This window comes from Amblyomma mixtum, chromosome 7, assembly GCF_055824585.1.
Source record: "Amblyomma mixtum isolate Tamu chromosome 7, ASM5582458v1, whole genome shotgun sequence".
In the NCBI taxonomy this organism is placed as follows: domain Eukaryota; kingdom Metazoa; phylum Arthropoda; class Arachnida; order Ixodida; family Ixodidae; genus Amblyomma; species Amblyomma mixtum.
In genome coordinates, this window is record NC_143018.1 from 82,317,760 (window position 1) to 82,344,958 (window position 27,199).

The 27,199-nt window shown below is 44.7% G+C and overlaps 1 protein-coding gene across 1 annotated transcript in view; it reads left to right on the top strand.

Annotated features, from left to right (window-relative positions):
- Positions 1 to 27,199, top strand: part of mfr (ferlin family C2 domain-containing myoferlin misfire) — a 320,505-nt gene that overhangs the window by 240,654 nt on the left and 52,652 nt on the right. The window contains exons 6-13 of the mRNA XM_089553028.1: positions 11,530 to 11,648; positions 16,626 to 16,776; positions 19,905 to 19,962; positions 21,880 to 22,011; positions 22,379 to 22,441; positions 23,161 to 23,245; positions 23,863 to 23,978; positions 24,873 to 24,913. Of these exons, the coding sequence (XP_089409154.1) occupies positions 11,530 to 11,648; positions 16,626 to 16,776; positions 19,905 to 19,962; positions 21,880 to 22,011; positions 22,379 to 22,441; positions 23,161 to 23,245; positions 23,863 to 23,978; positions 24,873 to 24,913 (765 nt within the window). The remainder of the gene's footprint in view (positions 1 to 11,529; positions 11,649 to 16,625; positions 16,777 to 19,904; positions 19,963 to 21,879; positions 22,012 to 22,378; positions 22,442 to 23,160; positions 23,246 to 23,862; positions 23,979 to 24,872; positions 24,914 to 27,199) is intronic.

Below are 27,199 nucleotides of genomic sequence, written 5' to 3' on the forward strand. Positions count from 1 at the left end.
TGAATGTAAGAAAGAAACAACGAATAGGAGGTAGTGGTGGCTGCGGAGTTAGTGACGAATTTCCTTCTTAGAACGGCTCAAACGCCTGCCGTAGTGTTTTTCCTCAAGTAGAGCGTAAAATAACCTAGCCTAAACGCCACTCTCTTAACACTTATACATGAGGGCGTAAAAACCATATTAGTATGGTGCTGTGATGTAAATATTCATAAATAGATGGTAATGGGGGATTTGAATACGTAAAAGTACTATCGTGTGTGGCTCATGTTCTTAAACATTTAAGATGTTTAAATGCCTTTTGAAATCTTTAAAAATTCCCGAAGAACGGAGACGACTTTGGGACCTGCGGATAACTTTTTATTTCATGCTGCCTTAGCAGTACAACAGGGACGGGACGATGCGACAAGAACAGTCAAGCGCTTTTGGTTGTTTTCAAGCCCTTCTTGCACTCTTGAAGCGATAAGAATGCATACCAACTCGCCCGAATTTCAGCTTTACTCAACTTTTAGTCGACTAAGCGAATGTAGGCGTGTTCTGTCACTATGTGGATCCTTCGGGAAGTATTCTCTCTAATTTGCTATGGGCGACTTGACGCAACTGCGCTGAAAGCGCTGCGCTACGCATTTCATCACTTGCGTAATCATTCATTCTTGAAGCAATACTTATCTTGTATATTGCAGGATGCAACACCTGTTAACTCTTGTAGTGCTATCCCTGCTGTCTTTTTCGTCTATTCATATGTATCTCGAGCGGAAAAAGAAAATGTTTCAATTCGAACAGCTCTATCTCCCATATTCATTGCCACTTGTATGTGCTGTAGTCAGTCGTAAGCCTGCATGTGGTTATTGTGTTTGTTTCCTTTTAGTTGCGCAAGATGCTTAGTCTGCGCTCTCTTAATAAGCTAGCCATTTCGTCAGTTTGTGGCATTGTAGAACCGAGTTACCGTTATGTAACCATTAGGTCATGCATCATTTAATTTCTCTGTGTTGCCGCAGTTCAGTCCCTTCTGACAAAATCCCTTACTGGCAGTGCTTGCGGGCTCTTCTGTGAGACGTCACAGGGCGCCTGCACAACTGATAAAAGAGAGAAGAAAAGAATCAAGATAATAGTCCTTGCCTAGCATTGCTCAAATAGACTTGATACTTAAGTTCAATTTGGGTCCTACCGCCACACTATATTTCATCTCATTTTAAGCACCACCAACAAGTAAGCATTCCACACTGCAACACATTCAGCCCTTTGTATCCATTCCTTCCCCACACCAGAAAAGAATGTAATAGCTTACCTGCAAAACTTAAAAGATAACAAGCACTGACAATTTGAGAACGGCTGTTGTAGGTTTTATTTCATAAGTTATTGTAACGACTCACATCTTATGTGCAATAACTGTGTTTATTGTACATTGTATTTTTATATTCCTGCTTCTACTTGCGCAACCATGTCACAGTTCTGGAACCAATATTATTTGCATGCTTTGTTTTTGTGTTTGCCTTCTCACCTATACTTCAATGTTATTTTCAGTTGCGTTCTGTATTTTGTAACATTAGTTGAACTTTTTTTATGATTTGCCTATTTGTCTTGAATTATTTTGTTTGTACCCCTCCCCTCCATAATGTACAATTTACCCTGAGGGTAAAATAAATAAATAAAAGATACACCGGGATAAATTTATGCCTTAAGACCACTGTGCGAGACAAGCTTTTACTGTGCATCACGATAACATACCTGCGCATTAGTTACCTGGACTACTTATTATACTCACAGATTTCACAACACAGCAAATCCGGTGCATATATAACATGCGCAACGTGTGACGAACTTAAACGAAGGTATTTGTGACAGCGTTCCACTCAAGTTGTAGACAAACATAGAATGAGGAAGGAATAGGAGATTTCTTAGCGTTGCGTTCTTTCGCCAATAGTTAAATGGTCATTAATTAGAATTATCACACTGAAGAGCTGTACTTACGATGAAACGAGGTAGTTATTTCTTCCACGAGCATTATACCTAGCAGCGAGAAGCACTCCGACACGACTGTTCAGCGACGTGGGTGCTGTGGTTGCATCTTCACTCTTGACTGCTCCTGCTGCTCTAGGTGAAATTGCAACCATATAAAGAAGGAAAGGCACAGTGACTGTTGCACTTCAGGTGGCTCATCTAAATTGTTTATGAGAAATCAAAAGGCAAAGTTCACCGTGCCGCACTCGGAAGACACCGCAACCATGCCGTGCAGGAAGTGACGAAGGAGAAAGTGAAAAAAAAGGATTCGATTTAATTTCAACCGCCTGGGATTCTTTACATGCGCCGACATCTCACAGGACACGTGTATTCTTGCACTTCGCCCCATCGAAACGCGGCTGCGGCGGATAGGGATTCGATCCCGCCACCTCGTGCTCAGTATGTGTACACATGTCTGCATTTAAGGCGTCGGCTCGTGGTTTCGTGCGAGCACTCTGCAACCGGAAGAAAAATCGTTCGTCATTATGATGCCACAACAAGCGTTGTCGCCCTTAAAATGGGCTGAGCCCATTGCATATTTCCTGCGTGATTGCCTTAAAAGTAGGGGGGCAAACAATGTCCTTGCCGAAAATAGACCGACACGTGCTGCCTGTTTAGATCAATAGTGGAGGCGGTATGTAAGCAAACAGGGGAAAGCATTTTGGGAGGTAGTGCATTTTTGCGTAATGGCCGCTAAAGGAACCAAGCACGCAAGCTAAGCTTATTGACCGAGTACACACGAGAAAAGGCTTCTGGCAATGGCATGGAAAAGTTTGGGTACATAACAAGCTGACTCTCATGTTTTTGCAGCGGACGAAAATATTGTGAGCTTGGTGCATATTTTTGTTTGCACCTGAAAATTATGCATTAAGGGTGCTCATTTCACGCACGCTCATCGGCTCTTTCGAACAGGATGTTTGTTGCTTTGCCAAATGCTAAGAGAAATCACGCGTTCCATTTTTTTTCGTGCTGGATTTAATGCATGCCTCGAATCTACGAGCCGCATATTTGGAGGAAAATAAGCAAAGAACAAACCTGTTTTTGCTTTATGCACCAGAGCAAATCTGCCAAAACATTCCGACCACTGCAATGACTGCACCCCTCTGTTCCATAATGTCAGAATCATCGACCGCGGTAAAACGCAGATTGAACGAGAAATCTTAGGAGCCTTGAAAATCAAGCAGTTAGGAACTGAATGCGTCAGCGACAGCTCTGTCAGGTTCACGGCAAAAGAGCACAGGTTCGTGAGTGGGACATCGGTTGCCAATGCAATCTTCATCCGCTCAACCAATTTTGTTCTTGTTGTTTTGATAGCGTTTGTAGTTGCTCTCGCACTTGTTCGCCCTGTTCTGTTGTTGGCAATTCACCAAGTAAAGAAAATTTCAGTTGTGTTTCCAGCATTGTCCTGTGTATTTTTCCTGTTTGTGAACGCGTCCTTTCCGCTGATTTTCCAACTACAATGCACCAAATCATCATCATCATCATCATTTATTATCTTTGGAGGAGAAATTCTAGAGGTCCGTGTACTGTGTGCTGTTAGTGCACGTTAATGAACCCCAGGTGGTCGAAATTTCCGGAGCCCTCCACTACGGCGTCTCTCATAGCCTGAGTCGCTTTGGGATGTTAAACCCCATAAACCAAAACAAACCAAACCAGAAGAAAAAAACTGATTCTGCTTCATGCACAAACTGAGTTTTCCTCTTCATATTGAAGATAGCTGTACTTGCAAGCTGCCAACTACGAGGAGACCTGATAATCCACTGTGGCTCAATGTTTCCTTGATCTTCCTAACGTCAGAAGCCGGCCAACCTGCGGTCGGTTCCGCCAGATTCCCGCTTCAACTGTCAAGAAAAGTGCTACCAGCAGAGCTGGAAGTCGTAAGGCGTTTTCTTACGTTTTCAACCTTCGTCGCAACCTCGACCTTCAAAAGCAGACACGTCGTAAACTTCACCCTGACAGGAAAAGAGAAAGAAAATAAAAAGAGATCGTCACATGCTAGTACGGAGCCCACTTTCAGGTCCATTTCCGAAATTTATTACCGTGCCAGCCAACGGCGTTCGTCGGATGCCATAACCGCAGGTTCACTTGGAAGTCTGGGCCTGGCCCTTTTCGACCAGATGGCCCATATAATCTCGCTAATGGGTTTGCGTGCGTCTGGCCTTCGCTCGTTTAAAAAGAACGTCAGAAGCGTAAGGCACGAAGCAGAGCCTGCTGTTGTGATTTCAGAACACAACATATTTGCCCAGGGAGCTAACGTCGTTTGATGCTGTGGTACCAGGGCGACAAAAAAGCGCGGACGTTTGCTACGAACTGAGCACTGTGTTCCACCTTGTTGGTTCCTCATATCGAGAGAAACCAGCATGATTCATTAATCTACATAGAAGCTTGTGCGAAGTGCACATACTTTGATCGCTTGATGGGGCAGGACGTGTTTGAATACCAGCGTAAGCCTTAGAATCCAGATACCAGTTGTGCCTACTCCAGCTTCACAACCTGGTTTCCTTTTACCTACAACCTCGTGTGTAGTGGGGGCAGTCGGCATGGACATTTTAATCTTTAAATTTCTTAAATCTTTAATTTTAATCATGATTGCTTAACTGCAGCGTTTCTACCTCACATAAGTAACTTAGCGTTCACCTTAAGTCCGACTTGTTATGAAACCATCGCATTAATCTGACTCTGGCTTCTGCCAACCGTTTACTGGGCTTCATAAATCATAGCGTTAAACAGGCCCCTATCTACGTGAAACGACTAGCACACGTAACAATGATACGTCTCAAAGCTGAATGGCCGCCAGCTATTTGGAATCCTCGGTAGGTGTACTTAATCAATAAAACTGAAGCCTTGCAGAGGCATGATCTGTGTTTCATCTCTGCAGATTATTCACGCCAAGCCAGTGCGACCCTACTAAAAAAATAGTGCTCAGCTTGAATACTTAGAGGACCGCTGCAAGATAGGCCGTTCAACTCTTTTTCATTAGTTCTATTTTCATCTACTTATTCATGATGATTTCTTTTGCACCTGCGACGGCCTCTCTCCCTCGCCGACCATACATGTACACTTAAACGCGTCCTCTGTAGTACTCACCAATTTGCGAGATCATGCATTCCCCGCATAATAAAAGATTGAAATGGCTTATCTTTACGCATCACCACCGAAGGTTATTGTCTAAATTCCAACAGCTTTCACCTTCAGGTATTGCCATCTAGAAGCCTTTTGTATTTTTATCCTTAAAATAGCGTCTTGCCTTAGAACGTGCCCTGTTACTACTGAAAAATTGATTTATGAAATTTCTTTTTCACGTTTTGCTGTTTTTCCCATTTGTAATTTTCTTATTCGCCTTTTTGTGTTTATCATTCTGATCCTTTTTTAGTTGTTCTGCTTCACAATCAGATGGTTTATTTTCCTCGAAAACTTCTACTCTTCCTTCATTTTAGGAATACGCTTGTAGTTGCACTTGTTTCGTTCATTTCCCTTCTTTTTATTTTTACCCATGCCTGCTGCTATTAAGAGTTTTTATTTTGCCCCTCACGAGACCGCAGCTGGCACAGAACAGCATTAATTGGAGAGATAAGGAAGAGGTCTTTGTACTGCAGTGGGCGTAGTCAGGCTGATGATGATGTAATGTCCTCATACTTATGGCCCTGGCTATATCCAGAATAAAATAAAAAAATAAGAATAAGTACTGCTTTAACACATTGAGAATTTGCAATAACTGGCTTGAGAAGTATTCTGAAATCAGACTTTGCCTCTTGCTCTCGCTCACAGCGTCGGTCGGTCGGTCGGTCGGTCGGTCGGTCGGTCGGTCGGTCGGTCGGTCGGTCGGTCGGTGATGGTCTTATTGAGATATGGGCTTCAGACTGTCTTCTGAACGAAAAGATTAACACGATTTTGTTTTGGTATTTTATTAACCTTGTAGTATTGCGTCGTATCTTCTCCTACGCACAAAATCAGGCAGCTTACTTTTGCAGACATCTGTTAGTCGTCCCTATTGCCGCCGCGGTGGCTCAGTTGTTATGGTGCTCGGCTACTGACCCGAAAGACACGGGTTCGATCCCGGCCGCGACTGTCGAATTTCGATGTAGGCTAAATTCTAGAGGCCCGTGTACTGTGCGATGTCAGTGCACGTTAAAGAACCTAAGGTGGCCGAAATTTCCGTAACCCTTCACTAAGGTGTTTCTCATAGCCTCAGCCGCTGTTAAACCCCATAAACCAAACAAGTCGTCCCTCATGTCAGGCAACTGACGCATCTAACTCAACTGTTGTTGTTTTAGATCCTTGCGGAGGTTTTCATTTCAGCCTATATTTCTCGACAAGGGGAAGAAAAAAATAATGGCTGTTGCGAAGTCTAAAACAAGTGGGCAGCAAAAAATGACGTCCACGTGTTGTCGCCCTCCCAATATCGCTTCAGTAAGCGACGCAAAAGGGTCTGCAGTAAGACACTTGCAGCTGTTCTCGCCAGCCTGACAACAGAAGCCATTGATGCCACGATGTGGCAACTCGGATGCTTGCGATGTGACAAGCGCATTGCTAAGGCGCACGGCGTTAGCGTAGCGCACTTTCAACCGGTTACCAACACTATCATTGCACCAATAGGTCAGAGACTGCGCTTCCCACAGGCGGTTATAATAATACTAGCGAGTATGGAGTTCCCAAGCATATCCGGACAATGACGTAGGTTGACATAACCTATCGCATGGTCCGTACGAATACACTCCCCATCGGTGACGACTTGAACACTACGAAGGCAAAGCTCACAGTTCTCCTAAACGCGTCCACTGGGCCCTACAAACATGTCCTGATTATGATTCCCATCACAGTCTCTATCTCTTCACGCATTCTTCTTCCATATATGAAACGTTGATACGAATGAGCTCGAGCCTGTCAATATACCCTACTTTCGTCGATGATGTATTAGCTAATTTTCAGAAACTGCTCCTCAAACTAACCATTACGAGTACTGCCACTGTTTCCTGGGTGCCCGTGCACGCAGGAATCGAAGGCAGTGTGTGTGCCAACAGCGAATCGCCAGTACAACACACAAGATGACAACCGAGCCGAACGCACATATCACCTTAATGGGCACACACATCATCTCACTGGATCCCTGAGCTTTCAAAAACAAATCACGAAGAACCGACTTTGCAAGACCCTTCAGCGCACCCGTGGTGGATGAGATGAACGGGCTGAGAAGCAGCGACGCCCTGTTCCGCAGCCGCCGGAGGAGTTAACGAGGGGCACGCAGACTCTTGTCCGCCGCGTCGCAACCAGTACTGCGCTAGCACCGGCATTAAGAGAGAAGTTTTTCAACAGTGACTTCAACAAAGGGATGCGTCGTCATTGCCGAAGCTCGGCGACCACTTGCTTGATTATCAGGGAAAGCCAATAATATTTGAAGCTACGCAGAGTGTCGCACGGATACCAGTTGGTATCCGTGCGAACAAGCACAGCGACTAGGTTCTTCCAGTGGCACGCAAACGCACGGCCGTTGCTCAGTTCTGGACAAAGCTCAGAGAAGTTGTCGCAGATGGCCCGAGCAGCAAGCTTTACAGCAGTCGGCAGTGACCGAATCAGCCTCCACCGCGGCCGCTGTGACAACAGTGAGGCCACAGGCCCGCACAGATGTCCCAAGCGATGTGGGCTTGAAGGAGTTCGAAAAAGCACATGTTCCAATCATCCACCAGTTTCATGTGAAAATTCGAGTTGCATAAAGTTGAGCACCGAGCCCAAAAAAATCGAAGAAAAAACAAACAGTGTAAACGCCAACGTAAACTTCAGTGCCAGTGAGATATATCGTTCAGAGCAAAACGGATTACAGTTGTTTTTACACCATCGTTTCAATAAGTGCACTACTTATTCTGCACGGGCTTTGTGGAGAGTATTGCTCCATGAAGATCTAGCTAGCTGCAAGGAAAAAATAAAAAGCAAACTAACAAAGAAAACAGAACAACATCCCATTCTCACTAAGAGAATGTACGTACTCGACATCTTTCCAAACGAAAGCAAATTAGAGTCCTCCGCAACTAAAACGTTCTCTGAATTAATTTTTGTTATTGCACTTGTTTCCCACAGCATGTTTGTTCGAGCTCCGGAATGTGGCAGGACCTTTGCATTATTTGTTAGCGCTGTGATTACTGGGAAGCCACGGCGCTCACAACAAGAAATGGGCTTGAGCATGTCTTGTTTTTCGTGTACATTTATTTTCCAATGCAGTCATAATTATTGGGAAAAAACGTCTTTCTCTTTTGGGTTTTGTCGGCATGAGCACTTTCTAGGCTTGGCTTTCTTTAGACTGTATTAATATGAGGCCGGTGAGCAAGTGTTGCGGGAATCTGTAATCATGGAGCCCTGGCTGCTCAGAACTCGAGTGTCGCCAATCAACACGTCCAAAGTTCATTTAATGGTTTATTTTTACCTATGAGACACAAGTTTGAAGTTACGACACAGGTCCCAGTAGGGAGCTCCTAGTTAGTTTTTACTGCGTAGGTTTCTGTACCTTATACTGTAATTTACTTGCATATCTTTACATTTTTCCTGAATCAAAATGCTACCTCCGTGGCCGCAGAGAAGATTCGCTATTTGGCTTCTACAGTTTGCAACGATGATTGCTTGGCTCAATTAAAATGGGGTGAAAACAAGCGTAATATGCCCCTACAAACGTAATTTCCTGCGTACAGTCCGCGGTGTATGCATATTTAAATGTTCAAAATTTACTGTGTGCGGACGACCTACAGGTAAATATTGTCTCCATTCATTCATTCATTCATTCATTCATTCATTCATTCATTCATTCATTCATTCATTCATTCATTCATTCATTCATTCATTCATTGCCTTTATTAACGTGCTTGGCCCAACGTAATTCTCACGGTATATTTTACAAATATACTTTCACCCTGTTCGAGTTCTTTAGTACCCCGCCGTCTGCTGGTTTTGCGCGTGAATATTAGAACTGGCGGCTGTAGCCACTCCAGGAGTATTGCGTGTGTTATCCCTACAACCCACAATGAAAACAAAACGCATGTTTCATCACCCTAGCGTGCCTTAATAAGGCATGCCCACAGCATTGCTGTTGCGACAGTTGGCCAGTGCAGTGTAGTGCTGTGTGCCTTGCAGGGAGCAAGGTTGCGAAGTCAGAGCTAGAGACGTGTGCTTTCGAGGAAGAAAATTAGAGCCAGGAAGACAAATAGGAGGATATAGATATGCAACAGTCCAGCAGTCTGGTTAACGTTGATGGTAAGTTCTGAGGCCGCATAATTTTTGCAGCGATTAATAGAAGAGATGTGCACTGCCAAGAGAAAGTGGAGGGAAACATATCGGTTTTCCGGTGCTAGTACAAATTCGCGGAATGTGTACACCTGTCCTCTCCGGACTGTGTATCGTTTGTGCGCAACGTGGTTCAAAAGCATTCTGAAATAAAACAGCGTTAGACCTCTACTGAGCGACAACTAAATTAAAAATCGACGTCAACTAAATAATGGTGTTTGCCGCTTGTCAGTTTGGAGCGGAATGCTGAATTCGCTGCGGAGCAATCGAACCTGCCACAGCGTGACCCAATTCGGATCGACCCTAGCAGCACGAACATGCTCCGGCAGGGAGTCTAACGGCAGCTAGACCGGCACCGCAGCCGATTCCGGAAGGCGGCTTAATATCCACCCGCACATTTTCGCTTGACGTGGATCAGCGATGGTGACACAATTTAGACGCATCTTGCACTTAGCTTGTGAGGTGCTCAGAATTTTGCCATGCCTAATGGCCACTGACAACCAGGGCAGAGCTGAACAGTGAGAAGGAGCGCATGACTTGCGTATATATTGTGACGAAGACGACGCTGGCAGTGGCGCGGGACGGAGGGCTGGCGCTAGGCCAGCGGCCATTAAATCATCTCTTCTCCATCGTTTACCACGCCTCATTCTTCGGCTGGCCGCCGCGTTACATTTGGTGAGAGGTGCTGGGTACCCTTCATCGCCACCCTGGTCCCGGAGCTTCGGCGTCCTGCGCCTGTCGTGGACGTCGGCCGTGAGTACCTGGTCCGCCCCGCATGGCCGTGCCCCAGCCCGCCCGACCTGAACCGACCTCGCCGCTCACCCCTGCCCCGTCCCCCGCCCGGACCACAAGACACGACGACCCAAGACCCAACCGACCCAAGACCCGACCAACCCAAAACCCACAAGACCCAAGACCCTGCCCACACATGAGGACACCGCCCCCCTGCCCCTGCCGTTCGGTGCGTCCAAGGGCCTCGGCCGGCAGCTCCTGGCACCGTACGGCCCGGATTCTTCGTGGACCGGGACTCATTCTCTCATCTTTCTCATAATGGCGGCCAGCACTGCACCTTCTTCTACATACTGTTCAACCCAAAACTCAAGACCATCGCCATTTCGCGCGTCTGTTCGTCACCGATCGGGACGATCGCTCGGTGGCCCCGGGTTGTGTGACGAAGAAGTGTGTGCCGTGCTGGCAGTGGCACGGGACGGAGGGCTCGCGCTAGGCCAGCGGCCATTAAATCGTATCTTCTCCATTGTTCACCATGCCTCATTCTCCGGCTGGCCGCCACGTTACAATATGCATAGCGCTTTGTCTGAATGGTTATGCGCTATGGCTGGTGATTTTTCGGTGATTTGTGAGTCGATTCAATAAGCTTTTTTTTTTTTTTTTTAGTAAATACCTCTAAGGGAGCATACATCTTGCTTTCGTCACTGGCGCTGGTCACATCTCTTCTCCAACCGACTTCTAAATTTAATCCGGCCGAGAAGCGCTAACGCTCGACCTGTCGGCGCCGTCACAAATGCAAACAAGCGCCAAGAGTCAGTCGGCAATGTCTCAAATGGTGCTAAAAACAGGCTGGCGCGGCTTCGCTAAAAGTGACGGCACCGCACCCTTATAATATCGGCTATATCCGTCTCTGCTCGGTTGATCAAGACAGAGCGCTCCGAAACGACCACTGGAATTCGCAAATCCGATCCAGATCGACAATTGGAACGTGAATTCGTCGCCGCGGGGCAAGAAAAGCCGCTCCGGACCGACATGCTGACTTTTTTGTGAAAATTTTGTTAAAGTTTATTCGTCCTCTTTTTTTTTTTACCTCGGCATTTTATTTTGCCATGCGGACAACTTCAAGACAGTGGTTGACCATGGGAATGCAGAGTTCAGCGAAGTGTGCTCGAAGATATATAACCACCTCGGCGACCGCTTCAGAGTAGGGGCTTCAGAGTAGCGGAGGTGCTGTGACATTTCACTCGCAGTTTTGCGGTGGTAATCAAAATAAATCATTCAACCAATGTGTTGCCAGCCTTTTCTTTTTGCGACAGCTTGTCGTGTTCATCAGTTGTAGCAGTTAAACTCTGGCATGCACCAGAAATTGTCGCGGCGAAATGTTTGTTCAGAATCTTTGTAAGTATTCATGCCTTCAGAACGGCGTGGCTGGGATCGCGAATTACTTGACTCATGCTTAGTAGCGTCCAGACGTTGACGAGACCGTTCCACCACTGCGACTGATTGGGGCTTCGCTTCTGTCCTCATGCTTGTTCGCAGGTCGCTCCCTGCAGCGATGAAAACCTTGGCTGTGGCGCTAAAGATTGCCAAACAACGCCCGGCCGGCGACGCCGAAGAAAGGGTGAAGCTAAAAGACGCCGAAGATGGCATCCACTACGGTAAGGGCATGCGAGGTTCCCAACTCTTGCAGGTGTTCAATGCGCTGGTACTGATTTGTAAAGACTCCGCAGGAGGTCTTGCGTGTTAAGCCCACCGTAAGACCAGACTGTAGCGATAGTTTACGGTTTATAGTGTTTAACGTTTCAAAGTGGCTCAGGCTATAAGGGAAGCCATAGTGGAAGGCTCTGGATAATTTCGATCGGCTGGGGCAACGTGCTTTAACATCGCACAGTACACAGGCATCAAACATTTAGCGTCCTTTGAAATGCAAGCGCCATGGCCAGGATCGAACCCGCGTCTCTCGGGTCAGCAGCCGAGCGTTTCAACGAGCGCGCCACCGCGGCGGTAGACTGTAGGAAGGAGGTAGTGCTGATCGCTCATGAAGCTGCCGTCCACCTCACTTGTAGACTTCTTCAGCAATTTATCTCATTTCCGTACCTGAGATTGTTTTATGGTGGCCCCCTATGCATCGGTGATGATATTTACTGCTGCCAGAAATGGGTTCAATACACAGCTACAAACGCTTACCTATTGAGTGGAATAAAATTCTTCCCAAGGAACTCATTATATTTGAAGTGTAAAACATTTGTTTTGATAATAATTATAAGAAGATTTAAGGGTGCCAGGGCAGCTTTGGTCAAAGCGTGCCATTGCACAGGCCCTTTTTTGAGGAAACAATTTGGGGTCATAGGCATATTTTTCAAGCAATTTCCACCCGAGAGGAGCCCAGCAGCAAGCCAGCGGAAAGGTTGTACCCGTTGTATCACCGGTGTCTACCCGACGCACTGGGGATCGAACCCCACACCTCCCGTACGACGCTGAAACAATTCCAAAGCTTCGCGTTTCTGTGCATGCGACGTCACATTTGCACCGATTTCGGTGCGCCATCAAGGACTAATGGGCAACGATATTTAAGGATGAAGCAGAAGACGGGAAATATGTCGACCTGCTCAGCAGAGAGGCACCTTTTCCTAACTACATTAAGATTATGTGAATGTATTACACGCAAATGAGACTCAAGTAAGGAAAAGATAAAAATGAAGGTGAAAGGCCGAAGATATTGAGAACAAGAATATTTTTATTTTCAACAATTCTGAGTTAATCGCCGAGCAGACACAGGCCTAGCACCATCAGGGCACCAGGTGACTGATGTGTTGACTGCATTGTAGTGTTCTTTGTCTGTGCAATCTCTATGTTGAGTCGTGGTTGTCGAAGTCTCCGTACACAAGCGCGCATATTATTACTTTTCTCAGCATCAGCCCAGATTAGGTTACGGTTATCACTTCAGTTTGAATGTTTAGCAGTCAAACTCAAATTTATTTTCGAATTTATTCCTGTCCAAGCGTCCACTGCTTTTAAGTTCGTTCGACTGCAGGTGTAACTACAGTACAACGGAGGAAATTGGCTGAGCATTTAGTTTTCTTTAGAAGCAAAACATGTTAACCGCTTCTGCAGTGAACTTTACTAACTGTTTTTGCAAAATAGTTGGAAACCATTATAATGCTCCTGTCCAGTGTCTTGCAGGTAATTAGGCTAGCGCCATTAGGCTTTGACGCGCGCTGAGGCGAACTTCATCATAGTTACGTTCACCTGGATGCGAGGACATTGACGCTAAGCTGTTGTCGTCCAGGTTCCTGTAATTACGAGTTATGGGCGCGGAAGTAGCCGGACTTAAAGGAGATGTTACTAGGTAACACAGTAGGAATGCTTATTGACCAATTACGCTGTTCTTCCGGGCCGCGAGTAGAAGGGGATCTGAAAGTGCCTTCCTTTCGTCGCGCACGCTTTCGTCCATTCCTTGCTCTCCTGCTCGTTACCTACCCTAAGCTAGTCTATTAGCGACGTGGAAATGGTCGAGCGCACTTATTCCATTCAGAAGGAGAGCGGCTTCCGTCCCGCACGAGCAATTAGGCAGAACACGTGCGAGAGGACGAGATAGGAGGGAAGTAGATGTAGAGCTACTGAAATAGACGTTACAGACAGGGCCATCAGGTGGCTTGGTTGTTCCAAGGTGACATTGTCGGCTGCTGACTATTTGGACAGAGGAGTTTGATTGTGGGCTGCTTGAAAAGAAGAATTCGCGCAAAACCCTTAAGTGCCATTTAAACGTTGTCCTTCAACAACAACAACAAAAAAAAAGAATAGGATTGGAGATGTGACCCCGCTTATGATGGTAACTCTCTGCTTTAATTCCTTGATATTATTTCTTGTATCGGATTTTTATGTGCTTTCTTTCTTTGGTGCATGCAATGGCCCCTGATAAAGATGGCATCTATAGAGCCTATAGACTTCCTGTACACTCTGTTGCCTTCCTATAGATATTTATTTTTGTATGTTCAATGTCTATAGACTGTCTATAGACAAAAGTATACCAAAAGTGTATGACCATAAATCTATAGATAGTCTACAGAATATCCGTAGGATCTCTATTGTCTATAGACTATTCGCAAGGATTTCTCCATAGAGATTCTATAGACTTTATAGACAGAATTTTATGGACACTATAGACTATCTAAAGAAATTTTTGTAAGGAGTGGTTTAACGATAATTTCTTTGTTGTCAGCACCAACAGAAAGCCAGTTGCTGGAAACACTTCGCCACTACGGGCATTAAAAATACTTTGTTTTTGCCCAATTGACTTGTTAGCTGAAGGTTCGACTAACTTGGGCCCGAGTTAGACGTAAGCAGAGCAAAACTAATTCGGAGAGAAGGTTCAGAGTCTTTGGCGCTAGAGTTCTACTTGTGTGCTAGAAGAATATATTGGACCTCGTCTCAGAGACACAAAAGTCCAATTACGTTACGAATGTTTTGAAGAAGTTATTATATTTATGGCCGAACTTTCTTGACAAAGTACTAAAATAACTACGCCGGTTGCACTCAAAAGTTGTGAGTTGTCGTGCCAGCAAGAAAAATGAACTTCATCGCCATCTTCGTGCACATCCTAGAATGGATGTATGCGGTCAAATTCTGATTTTGCGAATCCCAGAACGCACCAGTAAATCTCAGTAAATGCGCATGGGATGTAACGTAAAAAATACATTCGTCAACGGCGCTTCCCATAAATCTTTGACTGTGAATGCCTTCGTTAGTTCGGGCAGAGACCCTTTCTTCTTATTTCTTTTCCTTCACCGCACATAAAGTATGTGAGTCTAGAATCGACTGTAAGAGTTTATGGGATAGATATTTTCCGGAACAAATATATCGTAGCGGCGCCTGGGAACCCAGTTGCCCGGTATGTACGTCTTCTCAAACGTGCAAACATTTTCGGCGGTTGGCTTGACTGACGAAGCCGAATATATTTTCTTCTCAGGCACACCTGTATGCAGTAAATTTTTGGTGGCGACAGTCGATTGAAGCACTTATGCATGGTAATAAGTTCATAATACGCGAATTGACTGTAGTTTTTAAAGACATTATATGAAAAGAACACCAGCTTCAAGTGGCATTACGCACAGGTGAACGCTGTGCACTAATCAATACATCAGTTCAGGGATGCTGAGAACACATAGGGTGGTCTTTATAGATCGCCATCGCGTTTTACAGACAAGAAAAAAACCTTCACTAATAACATCTTTTACAAGCTAGTGAAGTCCAAACGATAAATAATGTATCACAGCCGCACTTCATTTTCATCAAGTGCTATGCCATAATTAGAGATTGTATGCCATGGATCTCTGACGCTAAGCTATACCACCATTCACTTCTAAATGGCGATAACAGAGTCCTTTTATGTATCGAAGTCAGAAGATCGGGCGGCGGGAAAACAATGTTTCATTTTGGAGCAAAAGCTCTACTCGCATGTAAATCTGCAGGTCATATGACGCTTCGATTTGACCTCTAACTAGAGGCTCGCCGCAAGTGTGGCTGTGACGTCATATCACGTGACTTGTCGCAGCTGGTACCGCTCGTTCCGTCTCTGCGCCGCCCGCCGCTCCGACCGCTCGCTCTCGCCAGTGTGCCACGTGACTAACCAAGCTATTGCCTCTTGATGAATAAAGGCCAGCGCTCGCCGTCTAGACACCGGAGAGACATGGAGTCAGAACCGGTCAGCGTGTTCGCCAAATGCAGCCGGTACAGGCAGCGATGACAGCGCCGCCCACCGGCAGGTAGCAGCCACATTAAGGCTGGTTATAAATATTCATTAAGAACGACGGCTTGACATCGCTGCTATGGCGCAATGGATTAGAGGCTCGTGTTGCGTATGGAAGGTCGGCCGTTCGACTCCGCTCTCTGTACTGTAGTTTTATTGTTTTCTTAATTTCATTTTTTTCAATCTTTTCCCTTTTAGGTCGCAAATCGTGATGCTTAGTGGCATATAACGCCGTTTAAGAGGATTTATTATCCCTTTTAGGTAAGGCGTAGTGACAATCTTCAGTCACCGTGATCAATTCACCGTGGTTTCAAGCCTTGTGGCTGTACAGGCTGCAGTTGGCGAATACGCGGTCACCAGGGCGAGTTCCTCGACTGAGCGCTGGAGGCACCGGGCTGCTTCTAGCGATCCCCACGACAGGGAACGTCACGAAGCCGCGTTGGCTAGAGATAAGTCGTGAAAGCGGGATCGTCAAGTGTGAAGAACGGGAGGTACGTCTGGAGTAGCAGCGGCACAGGCAGCAGTAGTATCAAGAGGAAAAGGGCAGCGGATGCTACCATCGTCTCCATATCGACATCGGCCACTGGTTCGGTTGCCTTTCGCTACGTATAACCTGGCTCAGCCGAGTTGAGCCACGATCATTTTTAAATACGTTTTCTCAGCAATGAATTTGTATTCTGTTGCCGAGTAAACGTCAACTTAGCCACAAATATTCAAACAAACGAGACTTTTTACTGGTAACAAAATATTGATGGAGTGCCTGTCATTTTCTCATTTAAATTCAACATGAACTGGCAGCGCTAACCCGTGGCATGTTCTGAGCGACATCTAGTCAGAACTCTGTCTTGTCGTGCTTGTAACATGGTGCCCTGTGCCTCTGCTCCAGGCTCTACGCAGTCGCTACACCGGCGGCTAAGCGACCAGACCCTGTACCTGCTGTCGGGAGGCGAAGGCGCCGACAGCACCATGTTCACCGACGAGCCGTTCGCCATGGACACTGCGCCCTATTCCATCACCACCCCCGTCGTTATCACAAAGTAAGTCTTTCTTCGTCTTCGCTCGACGTTGAATGGCCGCAGAAACCTCTTCCCTGTCAATATTCGAGAGAGCATTCAGTCATGCACGGTTTTTTGGAGAATAAAAAAATGTACGAAGCTGCACTTCTTCGGGCAGCTTTTATAATGTGAGTAATAATTAAGTTATTTACTTTATACACCTGCCGAAAATTTCAAGGCCTACAAAAATTTTTAAACATGCAAAGTTAACTATTGCTCGTGGCAAGTCTCTTAATGTTGTCTTTATATAGCTGCGAAGAAAAATGGACGCAATGTACAAAGCCGATTGAAAAGAGTACTCAATTGGTGACTCTATATGACGTAAACGTTTGCCTACCACCCTCCTCTGTTGCGCAGCTTTCGGTCCTTGCAAGTAAACCATCCATTCAGAGATTGCTACTCTGACTGCAGATATTTTTATCGCAGAAATTTCGATTGCTACTTTCACTACAGATATTCTTTTCGCCAAAATTTTGATTGCTGCTATCACTGCATGTATTCTTATTGCAGAAATATTGGTTGCTACTCTCACTGCAGATATTGTTATCACAGAAATTTCGATTGGTACTCTCACTGCAGATACTCTTATCGCAGAAATTTTGTCTAGGTGACTGTAATGATCCCTCATTTCTTTTGTTCTTAGTGGGTACGAAGTTTATGCAGGGGCTTTCCAATTTATTTCATTGCACATACCGCGCGGCCCATTTCTGAATTCATGTTGTTCCTTCTTATCAATTCCTTTTAAGCTACGGTAAGGTAGTAGGCTACAGTATAGTTCCAGTGTCGTGAGACAACGCTTATGCTAATCCGACGCTTTGTTGCCACTGTCCAATTAAGGACTCCTCCTGCAAATCCTCGAGTTCTTATTTAAATATAAGGATCTCCTCAGCATCCCTTCGCAACCCTCTTCTAAGGTTCTACGCCTACTCAATGTCACAACTCGGCGCATTGAACCAGACAGCAGCACGATGCCTCACCACCGCAGTTTAAATCTACTGGCGAGACTGCCCTGGTCAGCCTTGCCTAGTTTGCCTAGTTCAGGAGCCATGAGTTAGAGTGAAACTTCTCGTCACTCTTTCGAGCCATAGCCACGTCGGCCTTTTTGTTTTACGTGCCATCTGCATCGATCTTCGACTCATGTGACCCGTAGCGTCCACATTCTCCCAAGAGTTCGCGGCACGTACGGACGAGTACTCTTGGGAGCTTATCAACATTTCTGTGCATGTGGAGAATGGTTTATTTATTTATTTATTTACCCTCAAGGCCTAGGAGGCGTTACAGAGGGGGTGGGTACAGGGGTTTAACAAAATTCCAACAAAATAATTTGAAAAAAAAAGAGATAAAGCACACGCGTACAGGCACTCCCGCTTGGGCAGCACTATACTGCCTGCAGTATTTGGGAATAAATAAAAACTGAAACATATGTTGCAGGGCTTAAGAAAAGAAACGAAATGCTCCAGACACAGCAAACAAGTGATGAGAAAAAACCATGAAATAAGCAGGCTAGCCAGTCAAAAAATTTTAGCGCGTCATTGAATGCCACAGGATCTTGAATACAGGCAATGGAGGGGGGAAGGTGGTTCCAGTCCGTTATAGTTTTTTGGCAAGCAAGAGTCAGAAAACAGATTTGTACGGCAGTGTGGGGCGCGAACTTTATATGTCTGATCTACACGCGTTGATAGGTAAGTAGGTTCAGAAAAGAGTTCACTTTTCAGTAAAGGGTTATTGAAATAAATTTTATGAAACAGGCACAAACGGGTAATCAGTAATTTTATTCCTAGAAATCTTTCGGAACACGTGTAAACAAAATACCAAAGTCCAAAACAAATTATCTGTTAGAGCCATGGAGGTGCCTAGTGCACCGCAGCCTTTAGCTGAGATCTCGAGACAGCACTCCGGGGGTGAATAGAACCGAACACACACAAACCAGCGAAAAAATAATGAAAAAATGAATGAAATGAGGTGGCGCACGCACGAAGAAAATGATACATGAAAGCATAGCAACTCATTCAAAAATCGCTTTCGGCGGCAGCTGAGAGTAATGACTCTGCTGCCGGAGACACTGTATTAAAATAAGAAATAAAAGGTCAAGGTCTGTGATTTAGCATGTGGAGTACATTTTTCTCTCTTCAGACCGTCGAGGACCCCAAGGCAGTGAAAAGATGTCTTTGTTCATTCAAGTCCTCAGAAAGCGGATACTCCGAGCGGGAGCACCAGAGTAACTTCGATAGGTACTCCTAGAATAGTGGCCGCCCTTTTACAACATAAATTAAGGGGAACGATTTCCGCATTCTTTTGTTCCCCGTTTAGAGCTGACTTCTGAAACAAATGCTTGGTTGACAGGGCGATTTCATAACCGCTTGTGAGCTTGTTTCTTTGGGGGTCCTGCAAGGTTGCAGAAAACGACTGGTCGCTTTAGGTGTCGGAAGCGCAATCTATCAACATCTCTGGTATACACAGCTCTCCATCCGTCTTTGTCGCCCAGATTCCCTTACCCCATGCAGAGTAGAATGCCAGCGATTTTTAAATGCCGGATACGTTCTCTGCTTTTCATTAAATGGTTTCAAAGGAAAACCACGCCAATGCTTTTTATTTCCTTCAACGCAGCAGCGGTACTTTTCTTCTTTTTGTACTTAACAATTTATGTAAATCGAAAGGGTTGAGCAAGATGTGGTGTGTGGTATATGGAGTATGACGTCCCGAGGCAACACATGAGCTATGAGGATAAGGAGTAATGCGGCGGCTGCTGCGAGATTATCTACGTGACCTTGGGATCAGCAGCCGAAGGTCGAAGCGACTGTGCCACCGCCTAGGGTCAATTGTTTAAGAGCTGTTTTTTTTTTCTTGTTGACAGCGATGGCTCGGACAATGCTGGCTGTACCGCAGTTCTGCAACTGTCTGACTTCCCGTCGCTTGCTATCTTGAAAAGCGGCTTGCTTATAATGAATCTATTTTTTAAGCAAGCAGACGTACGGACCAAATTTTTACTTTTTTCGTAAGCGTTTTGTAACAGAAGCGCCGCACGTTAGGGTCATAATATTTCAAAGCCACTGTGAAATGAAATGCGGATGAAAGGTCACTAATGTGCTCTTCTTTTTTTTTATTCTCAGGCCAAAGTTAAGACAAGACATCACCGCGACGTCGGCTTTGAAGGCACAAGATTTCCAGGTAACAATTTTGTCCCAGCAACTGACAACTACGTGTCTTACCTTATACTTTTCTGTGAGTGACGTGAAGAAACTTAAGATGAATAATTTCCTTTTTTTACGTTTCTCTTAGACTTTCTATTAATCGAACGTAAACAATATTTCGAGCTAGGGAAGCAAAACAAGATATTTTTATATTACCAGAATGGCCCAGGTAGGTGGCAAAATTCAATTCAGACGGTCGTTCAATTCAGGTAGACCATTATCTTACGGTTTGGAAGCGCACAGCATTAACCATTTCTTTTCAAACTCTTTTCCGCTCTAACGCTCAGTAGTGTACAAAGTGTGCTAGGCATATAAATGTTCTGCAAAGCTTCTTCGTGGGCCACTTGCGGCAGCGTGGAGAAGAGTCTTAGGAAATGCCTAATTGTTGTTACGACCTACATCACATTGCATTCGCTGTCAATCGCCTTACGTTGGCTGTATCGGTGACACAAGGTACTAGGTTTTGCGCTGTAACTAAACTAAAGAGCAGTGTTCAACTTAACAATGTGGGGATCGGAATATTTTTTGTCTTATTTCTGTTGCTATATCTGGTCTCAGCCTTTCTCGGCAATGAAGGGAAAGACACAGGGGCGGGTCGTCTGTTACGCTGTCGCTACACCGGTAGTGCAGCCGCAGGACAACCGCCTTATGCGCTGCTAGCTGAGAGCGGTAGATACGCTCAGTGGCTGGTGTAGCTGGAGCCATCTAGGGAAGCTTTTTGTGTTTTTGTGAGCCAACCTGCCTAAGCAACTCGTTGTAATGAAAAAAGTTTTTGCCGTCACTATCTAGAATTTGAAATATGCAGTTATGTTAGAAATATGTCTTTATCAATGAGTATTACAAATGTAACCTGTTTTAATAAGAAACCAATAACTGGAAGTAAGGTCGGTACTCCGCTAAGTAGATTTAGAGGACATGTTTCGGCTCTGTTGCTTTAGCAGCATTGCAAAAAAAAACTATCGCACACACACACACACGCACACCCACGCGCGCGCACGCACGCACGCACACGCGCACGCACACGCCCACACACCCACACGCACGCACGCACACGCCCACACACCCACACGCACGCACACACACGCACACACACACCCCCACGCGCGCACGCACACACACACACACACACACACACACACACACACACACACACAAGAACAGTCACTAGCACATATCAGTCGGTGACGCGCTTGTCGCGTGATCTTTGTTAAACTTATTGACTTTCCTCGCGAAGATATATGTATTGCTGTTATTGTTTTTGTGTTTTTTCGGCAGCGGATGTGCACGTATTCTTTTCAGGAAAATTGTTTTATTTTTGTTATTATCCGTCCGCTCTGCCATTCAGTGCTACTGAGTGCAGTTAAGATAAATAAACACTGGAGTATCCGTGCCAAGTTTATGGAGCAGTGTTGATCCTTGCCTGTTTCTTTTTTCCCGTTGTATCTCAATTCAGTTTTGCTATGGAAATGGGTTTTGTGTTGTTGAAACAAATAGCCTTGAGTGTCGAAACAAATAGCAAGACTGAATTCAGAATGAGGCTCCGACCGACTTTGACTTTAGTGACACTAAACACTACATTTTATGTGGTACTCGGAACAGTTGAAAAGACAGTGTATTGTACCATAATTTTCTAATCGTTTGAGAAATTTTGTACGACACATTCTAGTTGAGCCTGATGATCCCAATCAAACAATCGAAAGCGCTGAAATGTGGTCAAATTTGAAACTTTTCCCCTCCTGATGTATGTGCGTTTGGAATCCACACCACGCATGTCATAGCGTGCATAAATATACAATACAAAATATTTAGAGCAGCCAGATTACAAGACAATGAATGCGCATCCTTGAATGTAAGATTGTTCTTTTTTCTTCCTTGGCTCCGCCCTTGATTATAGGTCTGCGTGACGATAATAGAAGGTCGACACTTGGCTGGTCTCAACATGGACCCAGTTATATGCGTGCAAGTCGGCGACCAGAAGAAGTACACATCCGTGAAGGAATCGACGAACTGCCCTTACTACAACGAGGTAAAGTTTGTGCCTTATCATTTGAAAAAAAGGGAACGATGATTGTTGCAGTAGCAAAGCTTGTTTCATTATTCCCTCACATTAATCCATAGCTTAACAATCGTGGACGAATTCCTTCATGAAGTTTGTTATGTAGATTACTGTGAAATTGCAGTGTGGGTTCTATACTAGTCTTTTCAAAAATCTTCCTCTTCCTAGAATATATCGTCGTTTAAGCGTTTATCAAAACACTGGTAATTACGCAGTCACAAACTTTATACGGCTTCAAGCTCCTTCATAGCTGATCATATTTAGCCTCAGTGAAGCCTGTCTGTAAAAGCAATATTTTTGCTAATAGATATGTTTGCCCCTTTCGTTTTGTCCTTAGTACTTCGTCTTCGACTTTCACATGGCGCCGTCAATGCTTTTCGACAAGATCGTCACGCTCACGGTAAGTCATTTTCATGAATCGCCATGACTGCTACTTTACTGCGAAGCACAGGCCCGAAAATAGTCACAGTGTATTGCCGACTTGAACTCGTCCTCTCCATTTTTTCATAGTCGCTCATTACGGCCCTTCTTCTTTCCTTAAATCTTAAGTGCTGGGAGAGGCACGCACCACTGCCTTCTTTCTCATAATTTTTTGCCTCTCTATGTTAACCATGTGAACTACAAGACTATGTTAACTACAAGATCAAAAGGGGCTGTCATTCATAGCTGAGCAAAATCCTCAAAACACTGGCGTCTAATTGTGTCTAACGGCTTTTGGTCAGAGACACAACCATTTACATCATTTAATATGATTCAAAGTGCAAATAGACAAATGCCTTATGCAATTTTTCCACCCTCGATGCGAGCTTTTCGACCTTATACGAGATATTTTCAAATTCAGCTGTTGCCTGTCTTGACAAACTATCGCACCGCGTGCTGTTGCCCCTAGTGACGCGTCTGGCTGCAACTACGCACTGAGACGAAAGAGTAAAATTATAAGCTGTGAAAAATGTTGCAGGATGTTTACACGATATGCAGTTCAGATCTTTAATGTAGGGCTCCTCTTGAACCGATTGTTCTTTGCTTATTTTTTGTCGCATGCTACTAGAACACAGTGGGAGTGCGGGACGTTGCTACATTTAAATGGTCGATTTTAACCAGAGCAATGCTTTCTTGCAGGCATTACACAACAGGAACATTATACGCTCTGGAAAAGTGATTGGAACATTCAAGCTCGACGTTGGGACCGTCTTTAACCAACCAGGTGAGGAGTGAATTCATCACAAATCAGGTTCGAACTTTTTTTTTGTGTTAATTATAGAGCATGGTCATGCGGAGCTCCAATACCCATTCGCTAGTTGTGACCGAAAATTTAGAAAACGGTTGATTACTTTTTGGCGATTTTAGCACACTCTGCGTTACTCATGCCACTGATGTCTTTTTATGCAAATTGTCACAACACAGCTTTTTGGGAATAGCTGGCTGGTGTAAATTCAGAATGAATGAAACCACTTCACAACTGCTTCGCTTGCACCATAACGTGTTCCAAATAAAAAAAAAATACATCGCCATAAGCCCTTGTTGCATTAAAGGAAAATGAGGACCAATCCAAAAGTTATGTTTCATTTGACTTCATATGGAAGAAATATTCAGATGAAGAAAACGCCCTGCATTTCTTTCTTCCTAACCACGACGTTAAATAGTGCTAGCACGAATTTTTCGTACCACTAAGGACAACTTGATTATATATCATGGATTGAAAGACAGTAGCCTTTCGAAAACCTATGTGCTCGTACTGACCACAAGGTTGTCTTCTAGTAATCGTGCTCTGGATGAGGAATCTGCACCCGGTTAGCGTCTAAACCAAATGCTGGTTTCCAGAGCACCAATTCTTTCACAAGTGGGCGGTCCTCACCGATCCCGACGACATGACGGCGGGCCCCAAAGGCTACATCAAGTGCGATATATCCGTCGTTGGTAAAGGTGACACCATAAAGGTTAGAATACTTCCTAACTCACGATAAATGTACGCTAGGCTCACGAAAAAGAAACGTTAACCTTGATACCACTCCTGCATGAGGTGTTCTAGTGTCGATAAATGAAAGAACATTGTGAGGTTGACGCAGAAAAATTACTATTACTGCAACTTTCCGAATTAAAGTGCATCAGATTACAACGGACGGTGAACATGAAGTGACACAGCGCTGCGTGCGTGTCAATTTTTGCTCACCATCCCTTGTCCTTTGATGCTGTAAAACTCGGAAATATCAACCAACAAGCCCAAGTCTGTAAGTTCCTGAAGCATATCCACAAATTCTGTAAAATGCGATAAAAAATTTTCGAATAATTTCTTACGGTGGTGTTTCAGTGTAATCTTGTAACCGAACTAGCAGCAGCCTAATTGGAGCGGTTGAAATTAAACTGCAGTTGCGCTTTTTTGTTATGTTTAACAGAGTGCCTTGTTTTATTGTGGTGTTGTCTTCATTGCTTGACTGGCGACTTTGCTGGGGGGTGCTATATGTGTGTGTTTGGGGGGGGGGGGGGGGGGGGCATTTATGTTGTCTAAATCAGGATTACTCTAAATATCCATACCCAATTTTCACTGGGCGTCTACTTGTGCAGCACAACATAATCTGAACTGAAATTCATGCCGCAACATATTTATGCTTATATAATCGGCAGTCGAAGGGTTTTGTACCTTTGTCGGTATTATCTCAATCCGGTCACCAGTGTTGCAGGCAATTCACTTTTTGAAAAAGATGTCCCGGTGCAATTTTCGAAAAAGGTGCCACTCTATTAGCCATTTATTTGATCGTCATAATACCAGCATCTATTCGCTTTAAAACTTGTGCTTCGCTTGGTTTCATAGCGATGTTTTGCTTTGTCCTCAGCCAGCACCCAAAAAGGAAACCGATGATGACGACATTGAGGGGTAAGCTTAAGTTCCTCTAGCAGTTGAAATTTTTTAATTAGCGTGATTTCAAGCAGACCTTCTGGCTTCCCACGTGCTTGACGACGATTCTATGCAAAAAAAATGGCGGACATTTATTTTGAGATGTGGAACATAGGCCCTTAACCTAACTCCTCTATTTATGCGCAGTCTTCAGTGGATACTAAACAACTAAAGGTGGTTCACTGCGAAAGACCGAATGAGGGATAGGGAATATTTTTAGGTGTTTGAAAGTTTGTACTGCATAATGTGCACAAGATTACTATTTTCCAACCTATGGAAGTGGAACTGCCATTCTGTTTGACCATGTTACGGCATGAGTAGACCACCATTAGGGGCTTTCTGGAGCACTTCGAAGAGAACTAAAACTGCGCGAATATGACAAGGACAGGAGACAAACAAATGATTGTGACACAACGGGCGCTCGAGGCCTGGTATTTATTTCTTTGCCCATTGTAATCGTCACACTCTAGTATTCGTATTTTTGTTCGATTCTGTCGCCGGTTTCCAAAAATTTTTCGAACAAATTTGGTAACAAATTTTCAGAAGCCAAAGTGTTTTAATATAAGTGGGAAATTGTTCCCAGGATGAAAACTGCAGTATTCTTTTTCATCAGTAGCTATGAAAAGCCCCCTTCCGCATGCTTGAAATTCACGCTGACGCAATAGCATGCATAATGGTGGGAAGGTCACCGCGTAGCCTAATTCTTGGTTACAAAGACGAACAGCCCGAAAGGCGAATGCACTGGAAGTAGTTTTTTTTTTTTTTTTGAGTGAGCAAGGCCTTCATTATCCCGGAGGTAATGGAGTCTGGGTATCTCTTTAGCCGTCAGAAGCTTGGCGCTCCTAGTTTTGCAGTCTCCCCTTGGTTTTCGGCAGCGTTCCCCAACCAGCAATAGTGTTAGGCGCCTCCTCAACAGCTCTTAAGCTCGGGTTGGAGCCCGTCTTGCCGCACCACTTTTAATGGGTACTTCTTTCTTTCCGTCCGTTGGAATTTGAGGTAGTTTGGTGGAGCGAGCCCTTTCGCTTAAGAACGCCAGTCTAAGAAGCTTCGTTTCGAAACCTTAATTTAGAAAGCACTAGCTTTTTCCTGTCTCGCAGATGTTAATGCGAAACCAGTAGAAGATTAATTGAAAGGCAATATACTGCATAGAAATTAAATTTGCCTGAAAATTAAAGAAAAATAGCTGAAAGTATTTAACCTTCATTTGAAGTCCGAGGTCAGGTTTCATGCTATTATTACCCATTTATACTTCGGCCTTGTTGCTGTCGGTAGATGCAGTTAGCGAAGCCAAAGCAGATAGCTACTGAGCGATGTTTTCAGTGGATCAAGACCGGTATAACGCAGCAATCTTTTCATTTCGATTACATTCCGACGTTACTGCCCGCAGCGCCGACTAGATGCGCCCTAGAACAAAGGATAGTCGGTACTTTTCCCGGGGACTGCTATCAAATTTGAGTTGCTATCAATATAATCTTAGAACAGCTACCGAAAGCGGGAGCCGAATAATGATAAAGGATCAAGACTTTGTTATTCAGACGTTTTTTTTTCTTAACCGCGAAATTAGGCCTTCCCTGGTTCATTCTGTGTTGCTATTTCAATGTCCGCAATGAACAGTGTAGAAGTTCACCACACTGTCTCAATATTTGTGAAATCAAGCTTTCCCCAAGCGAACTTTGCACTACGATCGGCAGCTTTGGCCGCGTTGTTACTAGTTATATGTCGGCTCATGAGCCGCCCATGAGCCTCCTTTATAACGCACTCCTGTGGCATGCCGCCGACCTGAGGCAGTGACGAATCGCCGGTAGGAAAAACAAATAAAACGAGCTGTTGTGAGTATCGTCTCCGGCTGCGTATGCCAGTATAGCATGCGTTATCCTAATAGAGAGAATAAATCTGCCTTCAGTAATATTAATAAAAATTTAGCATACCATCCCAGCAAAGGCTTTCTATCCAAAGAGCCTGTTGCACGATGCATATTGCTAGTGGCAGTATAAAATGGCACAGTTACCCGACACACAAGAAGTAACATTTACTTCTGATGGAAACCCGGAAAAGAAATTAATGGAAGTAATTATTTCAGAGTAAAACTCCGCCCTGAAAAAAAGAAACATTGGCTTGTGACTGAGATTCGCAGATTGATCGTTATTTACGAGGAAATGAGGTGTTCTCTTTGTTCTTGTTCTTTTTCAGTCCGTGCTGAGTAAAGTGGTCGTAATGCTTCCTGGCTATGATATTAGAAAACCGTCGTCTCAGATGTTGTCTTGC